Source organism: Amia ocellicauda, chromosome 14 (assembly GCF_036373705.1).
Source record: "Amia ocellicauda isolate fAmiCal2 chromosome 14, fAmiCal2.hap1, whole genome shotgun sequence".
NCBI classification, from domain to species: domain Eukaryota; kingdom Metazoa; phylum Chordata; class Actinopteri; order Amiiformes; family Amiidae; genus Amia; species Amia ocellicauda.
Window position 1 is genome coordinate 29,636,057 of NC_089863.1, and position 9,151 is coordinate 29,645,207.

Here is a 9,151-nt window from a genome sequence, read left to right on the forward strand (position 1 = left end):
AGTGCAATTGAAGACAAGAAGATTCTAAGTTAGTAGGCATAGGCATTTTATTCTACTGTGCATCATTTCACAGCATAATTCAGTGCAATAACATGGTACAGCACACAGATAAGTATTTCATATACATTTAGGAAACTTAGACATATTTTACATATTTAGGGAACTCCAGTAGATCATAATTTCCGTATGCTAACAATTAGAACAAGTTACCTTCACTATGAATGATAGGGAACCTGCACATCTTGTATGCTACTGGTATCAAATACACTAAAAGAAATACTGTTTATCAATACATACACTGTTGTAGACGTATTTGTTATGCAGATAATTTAAAGATCTTACATTCTTAATATAAGTAAGACACATTCTCTTAATGTATGTAATTCATCCAATTCATGTGCCAGGTTCTGTGTATTGCCAGCAATAGATTGACCAAAGTACCATTCAACCAAAATTGCAAGTTAATTCCAGTTAGGAGTGGCAAATGTATTATGGAATCACTCAATTTAAACATGAATACAAGTCATGACTCAACTGACCAAATACGGGCCAGAAATCAACAAACACAGTTAGAACTCAAATGGCAGCTGGAATATAAGAGCTAATACGTTTTGATGGCAGTAATCGCCATATGTGGAAAAATACATGCAGTCTCTCATGAATTATCTTAATCATGTAATTGTCAGAGCAGTGGTGCCACTTGTCATGTCATCTACCCTGGCCAATGGTCATACCGGTTGGATTCATTCAGAAGATTATCACTAATGAGGTCCCTCATTTCATTGAAGCTGGCAGCTCAATGAATCAATTAACCAGCGATTAGACAGGTGTGTCTAGGGGTGGACTGGGTATTTAAATGCCTGTGTGTGAACAGTTCTAATATATCAATTCTTTAAGAGTGATAGCAACCATGAGAGGAGGGATTGTCTGTGTGGTTTTGTTGGTGGGTTCTGGCATAGGTACGTTTATCATATGGGCCATTGGCCATTTTCTCATTTGGTTGAATACTTGTAGTTTGTGTGCCATCTAGTAATGGCATAAATGGGGCTTTTGAGGGATTGAAACAACTGAAATTATGTATTTGGAAAAATGCATCTGTTGAAGCCTTGCAGCACAGTGACCTCTGGTGGCTACATGGTGCACAATAAAACCCTGTCAGACTGGAGCTGATCGAACAAATAAGGGTTTCATTATGACCTTGGGTAGTGTTAAAAACAATCATGTCAGATGCAAAGCTACACTTTCAGATCAGGTGTGTGTGTGTGTAACAAATGATTGTACAAACCCTTGGTTATTGTAATCCAAAATACAATAGCCTGTAAGTACTTTCCTGTTAAACTAATGTATCCTGAGAAACATGCATCATTGTGCAAAGATCTATTTTTGTTTGTTTAAACCATGCCATTATGCATTGTTGGGTCTGTAATTATCTGATTGACTTGAAATGTAGGCTATACATTTGTCAGTGTGTTTTGAAAGATTTGTATTCTACTCCTTAAAATCATGATTGTATGTGTAATGGGACTGGATGTAACAATTGTGCATCATTTAAACTTTTTTTTTTTTTTATAAATTTCATGTTGGAGTGCTTTAAACTATTGAAATGCCAGGTGGTCAGGAGTGGTGATTTAAAGACTGGGAATACTCATGGGTGGACTGCATTTGAAAAGCAATCCGTCGCCAATCTCTTTTGGATTTTCTTCATTATAAGCTCTATCAACATGGTATAGACGGGGATGTTAAATGTTTGCACTTCTATAAATGAACAAGCTTCTAAACATGTGGCGTGGGATGAAGCCCCATTCAGCCAAGTCATGTGACTTTGTAATTTTGATGCACTTGGGAGCAATGTGTCGTAACGCTATGCTTCAAATAATTCAAAGCAGATTCGATGCAGTATTTTGAGTTTGATCTCCCTAGTAACCTTTTTCTACTGCACTAAGCATTTTGTTTTATATATAAATCCTAATGGCTATGAAGATTAAATATATTGCACTCGGATATGGTGAATGCATACTGCTCTAATGGATCCTTCTCCCTTCAGTGTGGGTAGCTGAAGCCCTGCAGTGTGAGGCTGTCCCTGGTGTCCTTCAGAAAATTGATGCTGGTGCTGGCAGAGTGTGTGGCATCACTGAAGAGCGCAGAGTTGTGGTTTTCCGTGATGACAGTTGGGTTGATCTACAGGCATCTGGTGACCATGTCAGTGTAGGGCCTGCTGGGCTCTGGAATGTGGGTGTTGATGGCCTGGTCTCCAAGTGGTTTAGAAAAGGCTGGGTCCAGGTGAATCCAGGTAAGGCCTGGATGTGATCTACTGAATCCCTTGCTTAAAATCTTGACCTGCACCAGCTGTCCATCAGGTTGCATTCTTGATGTAGACCCTCTTTCATTCCTCTAGCAGGCAACCTGATCCAGATTGATGCTGGTGGGGACAAGTTTGTGGTGGGCTGCAATGCCTCCCACAGTATCTTCTGTCTGAACCACAGGCCTGCGCTGAGCTACGATGGCTCTGGCAGTGTGTCCTGGGTGGCAGTCCCAGGCGAGCTCAAGTACTACTCCTGTGGGCCTGTTGGGTGCTGGGGGGTGAACAAGCTAGATGAAATCCACGTCAAGCTGGGTGTCAGTGGGAATTCCTGTCATGGCCCTGAGAAGTGGTACCGCATTCCAGGCTCCCTGTCCATGGTGGAAGTGAGCACAGATGGCCAAGTGCATGGAGTGAACAAACATGGCTTGGTATTCAAAAGGTGAGGTTCCAGCTGTTCAATGTGAGAAGGCTATGCTGCTAATGCATGTTTGAATGGCTTGCTGGACTGGGTGGATGAAGGTGTTGTGAAATGCCTGACTTTAGCATCTGTATGAAGTGACTGGACAAGAGCAGGATCCTGTCCATGGGCTTGTTTGGACCATGTCTAGAAGCCTTGGTGCTCTGGCTCCTGACTTCTCCCTTTTGCCTTTCAGGATTGGTGTCAGTGCCTGTAACCCCTTTGGCAGTGGGTGGGAACATCTAAGGGTAGCTGGATTAAGCAAGCATGTGTCGTATGATCATGAAGTCCTCTGGATTATCTGCAGAAATGGTGAAGTCCAGAGGTGCAGGTTCTCTGAAGCCCTGTCTCCTGAGTAAATGTTGGCCACTTGTGTAGGCTGATGCTACTTTGAGGTGACATGGTATTGGGAGAAGTGCTTCTCTGGCTTCCAGATGCCTTGTGATCTGTATTCCATGTGTTAATAAAGCTCTAGGAAAATGGACTGACCATTGGTTTTGTTCCTCTGCTTTAACGTACTCTTGGCTCCTTGCTGATGCCATGAAGCCAAATCCACACCAATGGTCTTTTGTTCTAGAAATCCTTTTATTCAACTCCCAATTCCCTTGACTTCACTTCTTGACTGGTTTGTTGGAGTGCAGGGACAATTCCAGCTCTCTCAATGCAAGCACAGTCCTCTACTGTATCCATGTATGGTCAGAAAACCATATACTTGAGCTTCTTGTGAAATCGGGCTTTGTCACTCTTCAGCACAGCCTCACAAGTGTAAGGCATACTTTTGCTGAACAAGGAAGTCACCCTCTACTTCTACATTCTATAGTTCTGGATCCTAGACCATTGTCTAATGCTTGGCTACTGGTATATACTCCTAAGCATTCCTGGAGTAGAGACTGGATTTCAATGGTCTTAGGCTGAACCCTGGCTGTACTTGGTGTTGGACTCTCCACATGATAGCTCAATGTCTCAATACTTCGTGAAATTTAATTTCCTGCAGCTACCAGCAATCTGTTCTGTTCAAAGGCACGCTATATTGACCACTAATAACAAAGCAGGCTATTACAAAATTTAAATGATAATAGCACAATGCACAATACATCCAGTTCTTCCAGGTTCCTGCTCTGTAGCTTGCTTCTATATCCTGTGACCTGAGAATTGTGTAAAGTAGCCAACATCTGCAACAATGCTGGTGTTCCACAATTGTACTGACCACCATGTCCTGTGTTATGGTCAGATGAAGTCTAGCACTGCTGTTCAGTTTACTTGTTTCTGTTAGAATGCAGATCTAGCTTCTGCACAATACAGGCAGACACTGTACACACACAAACTGCATTTAAATTAGAACTTGTATAATGAAATGTATGCTGATATTTTGTAACGTGTGTGAAATGAGTATATAGTGTGATATAGTAGACCTGTGATATTCCATATTAGTATGAATATTACTTCTGAAACAAAGATGATTCATTCTGCCACTGGTTTACCTGAAATCTTGTTCATTATATTTCCTAAAACTTGTTGCTGGACTGGAGGGTAAACAGCTCCTCTGGAATCATACACTATGTAGAGCTCATTCACTGACCAATAGCAATTAAGCAGTTGGGCTGTTGTGCTTGATTGTCTAAAGCCTCTCGCGGTTATTGCACTGTGTAAAGAAAGCCCGTTTGTCACCGGTTTGCACAGGTGTTGCGCTGTGGGTTTATTCACAGCCTCCATGGCTCTGTGTTCAATGGAAATAATGGCTTATTCAATGCTACAGTAACTACAATGCATGTAATGAATTACGTATTGTGCCCAACATCCCCACAAATGAAATGTTGCCTATTGTTCATGCACAGAGAGAAAATGTTATTGAATGTCCTTTTATATTTTGTTCAGTAATGCGTCAGTGTTAGTTTACCTTATGTTTTTTACATATTTATTCATGACTTATTGGTTTAATTCACTCGATTCTGCTGTTGATTTGGTCGTTGTTCTGAAAACTATTTGAAAGACATTTTTCGTGGGAGTAGTGCCTACGCTAGAGTAAACACTAAACCTCACTTGTACTCACTACAACGTTATGTATAGTCAGCCTGTATCAAAAAGAAGAGTGTTTCCATGCATGATACATTAGTTTAAAGTTTTACACTTAACAGAAAATGTAGGCGGTGTTCCTTTCAATTCTACAATGAGAATGCACTCACCAGTGAGCAAACGGCTGATTCCATACTGCTATATCAAACAGAAGGGCAAATGTAATGCCGGACAGTATTCGTTCATATTAGGTTTGCATACATATCAAATATGAGCGAGCATTCACTGTCACTCACATGCAGATACTTACTTTTTTTTTTACTCTGTATCCTTTCTTGCACAGTGAAACTGCAGAACCACCGCACTCACCGCACATTGAATGTGTATCTAATATATGCATTTTTTAAATTGGACTTTTGGATATATCAACTTTTAAGAGACGGACACTGCATCCAGTGGCACTGCTGTCACAGCAGATGTAGTGTAAACATACAGTGTTGCACTTTTTTTCGTTTACTAGTTTTGGCGCTGTTTTGCCGTGAGGGCGGGATTTACATGGAGGCGTGGATCATGGGTCTCCATTGGTCCAGTAGGTTTGAGTGACAGTTCTTCTTGACCCAATCAATGAGCAGGGTGGGCTGGTCTGTGTGATCTCTGTGTGGGATGGGAATCGGTTTCAAAAGCAATGCCGATTCAGCGACTCATTAAACATCCGGTGTGTGCAGAGACCTGCAGTTAAGAGCTGCACAATCACTGAATCCCACCGCCATTTGAGCCTATACATACAACACTGAAACAAAACACAGGACTCTGCTATGTGCACAGTAACATTTTTAATACCATGTTCATATTAATGTAACCAGCAGAGCACTTTTCAGCTGCTCAGATAACACAGTGCCAGACTGATGGAGCTCACATCATTTTAGCGGAGGGGTATCTTATTCATTAAGAGCATGTGATGTCCCAGTTTATGTTTAGGTAAGAATGCATGTAATGTAGACCAGCCCACCCTGGTCACTGATTGGGTTAGGAAGAACCGTCACTCAAACCTACTGGACCAATGGAGACCCATGATCCACGCCTCCCTGTAAATCCCACCCTCACGGCAAAACAGCGCCAAAAAAAAAAAAATCGAAAGCAAAGAAACTGGCGGCGAAAGCAAAAATAGAAGCATCGCAAGCAAAGACGGTTTCGATTTCGATATTAAAAAAATGTTTACAATTCTATACATTTTGCTTTCGATTTTTTTTTTGTTTACAATATTTTTTTTTGGAATGCGTTACATATGGCGCTAATTTGAGTCCATAGTAAGTGGAAGTATACATGTTACATTGACACACACAGTACACGAAGCAGGCTCGGTGGGCGGTCGGATAGCACACACACAGACGCACACACAAAGCTGGACATATTACAAGGTGTATTGTAAAGAGTATTTATGTATGGAAATGCAATGTACAGAATGGTCCAAGTGTAAATATATCTGTGTAACATGATAATATATTGAACGTCACCTTGAGATACCGAGCGGAAAGTTTGTACTTATTGCTTTTTACAATAGATGGCATCGAGTGATTAAAATGATGTACGTTGTACTGATGTACACATCACTGTTCATTTTCAAGTGATGATGATAAAAATTGTAATAGGCGTTTATATCACGACATCGTGTCCAGCAGTGACGTGTTTATGCGGGGGGTGGGGGGGTAAATGCGTACAGAGCGCCCCGCTCGGGATTCAAACTGCGCACTTCAGGCACTCCGAGCACCCCAACACTGACCTGAATATTTACACTGACCTGTTATTCACCCAACACACCATTGATCCACCCGCTAATAATAGATAATGTCTAGGGCGTCTGCCAATAATAATAATAACTACACAGCTTTTGGTTTTTATTTTATATTTTTTTGTTCTACTCATATTTGTAACCGCTACGAAGTACAGGCTTGTAGTGTTGTGTCAGCGGGGAGATTAAGGCTGTGGAGTCACAGCACGGAGCGCAGATCGCTGTGTTTCTTTGCTTTATTGACCCATCGCTGCTTCTCGCAGCCCGGTGTAGGATACAATAATTCCCGGCCATACAAAACTTCCCACCCCCCTTTCTGGTTCCGTCGCTTAGATTTCTATGCAGTGTTTAAAAATGTGCATGCTTAGCATTGCGTAGAAATTTAAGAGACGGAACTAGAAAGGGGGGTGGGAAGTTTTGTATGGCCGGGAAGTATTGTATCCAACACCCTCCTGCACTCCCGACCCCCGGTGTCTCAGTTTCAGACACTGTAATTGGCTCGCTGTTTCTCTCGCGCTGCCCGCCCATCCCGGAGCCACGCAGCAAAACAAAACAAAACCCCTCCCCCTCACAGCTCCTCACATTTTAGACAAAAGCTGTGTCCGAAACCGCCCCCTATCCACTACATAGTGCACTATTTAGAGTGTCAGCCATTTTGTAGTAGTGTCCGAATTCATTCCCTACATCTGTTCACTCATTCTTACCCACAATGCAATCTGATTTCGAGGGTACATACCATGTACACTCTCTGACCCCTATTTCCCAGAATACAATGCAGAGACGGCGGCAGAGTGCAAAAATACATTGCTTGTGCACTTGTGTTTGTGTTGGTAGTTTATTTTTCTAAAAAAAAAAAAATGTATATATATATAATTCAACTTGTCATGTTTCTGTATATTTTATTTTTCATAAAAATAATATAACTGTGTATTATATATGTAATCAAAGATAAAAACAATGAAAATGTTTTACTGTGTGTATATATATATATATTACAGAGATTATTAAATTCTTGAAGCCACACAGGTGAGATGTTCAAATGTCTGTGACAGCTCCCAAGTGCTCTCTGGCGCAGGGAATTGACATCAGTGTCTGAAATCGCTCAATCATTTTGTTCCCTCACTGCTGAAATATAGTGCCCTCACTGCCACTCACTATATAGGGAATAGGGAATGAGTGAACAAGTAGGCGATTTCAGACACAGCTAAAGAGTATAGAAGCACAAGAGACGAAGGCTAATAGGCCACTCCATTGCAACATCTGCGCGCAGCAGCAGAGCTATGCCTCCACCATTTTGGACTGTGAATCTAGTAAAATGTCCCTCCAACAAATTGCTGTATAAAAGTACAAACAAAATTATCAATATTTTATCACAATATATTGAATGCCTCTACTGAAATAGCATGTGTTAAACAATTATATATATATATATATATATAGATATATAAAATACTATATAAATATTCATACAAACTATTTACTTGCTTATTAAATTTGTTAAAGAATCAAAGCAGAAATGTGTAAACCATTCATTCAGAATTTATTTTATTAAACAACAAAAATGACAAACATGACATGATTTACTGATGACTCTGAGATTCTGCGATTTTGGCTGCGTTAAATGTGATGAATCTGATCTGTATATATAGTGTAACGATGTAGATAAGTGACTTTTTGCACTTCTCCTTGTCACACACCACTCCCCTGCACTCACTCACAATCTCCATACAACTAATAAATGGCTTCCTTCCCAGGCCAACCCACACATATTAACTAAATATTAACTAAAATCACTTTACAGCAATACAACAAGGTATTGCTCACTCCTAAATGGATAATGTGATAGGCACTCAGTATCCCTGTATTTATACAATGACAATTTTACGTCCTTAACTCCTGACGTTTCTGGTGGCTTTCTCCTTAACTCCAAGTCCAGTGGGGGTGGTGGGTTAGGGGCATTAACCCTTGTGGGCACAATCCAGCATGGCTACAAGATAATCAAAAAGATAACATGATACCCTTTATTGGCTGATTTTTTTCTAAAAGCATTTTCTATTTGTTTGTGATGTTTTTTTCAGTATATACATACACATTAGATGGCCTCTTGAACTGGCTGGGTGAAAATGTGCGCTGCACACCCTGTAGCTCTGATGGAGCTGCTGAGAGCTGATCCCCATCAAAGATGCATCCCTGAGATTCTGCACCCACCTTGCACACCTGTACATTCATTCATTTACCTTGTAGCTACATTACAATTTCGATATTACAACTAACAAGAACTACTGAGAAGAAAAAACAAGGCTACATTAATTCTAAAGCAGGAGGGGAAGTTTAGGCTACAGGCAGACTATGTAGTGTCAATTTTTTTAAGACAGATTTTGTACATTTGAATTGGGTACTGTAAGTTATCATTCTTTACCACATAACAAAGTGGTGTCCTCCCACCATAGCATGTCTTACAGACAATAATAGGTTATCAATTAATTGAATTCGGCCACTATTTAATTTAATAACCCCATTCTTACTTAGAGGCATATCCATATAAATCGAAATGAATATGATTTTTTATGGCTACTGTAGGACCTGCAGT

General features: G+C 40.6%; 1 protein-coding gene across 2 annotated transcripts; it reads left to right on the plus strand.

The window, feature by feature from the left end:
• Positions 1 to 887: 887 nt before the first annotated feature.
• On the plus strand, positions 888 to 3,243 carry LOC136767643 (fish-egg lectin). 2 transcript variants are annotated; one of them, XM_066721584.1, is made up of 4 exons: positions 888 to 959; positions 2,045 to 2,290; positions 2,396 to 2,741; positions 2,956 to 3,243. In XM_066721584.1, exons 1-4 carry the CDS (start codon positions 911 to 913, stop codon positions 3,116 to 3,118), a joined length of 804 nt encoding a protein of 267 aa, XP_066577681.1. In that variant the 5' UTR covers positions 888 to 910; the 3' UTR covers positions 3,119 to 3,243. The 2 variants fall into 2 exon arrangements, with proteins under 2 accessions (XP_066577681.1, XP_066577682.1); XM_066721585.1 differs by having other exon boundaries at positions 2,399 to 2,741.
• Positions 3,244 to 9,151: the final 5,908 nt, after the last annotated feature.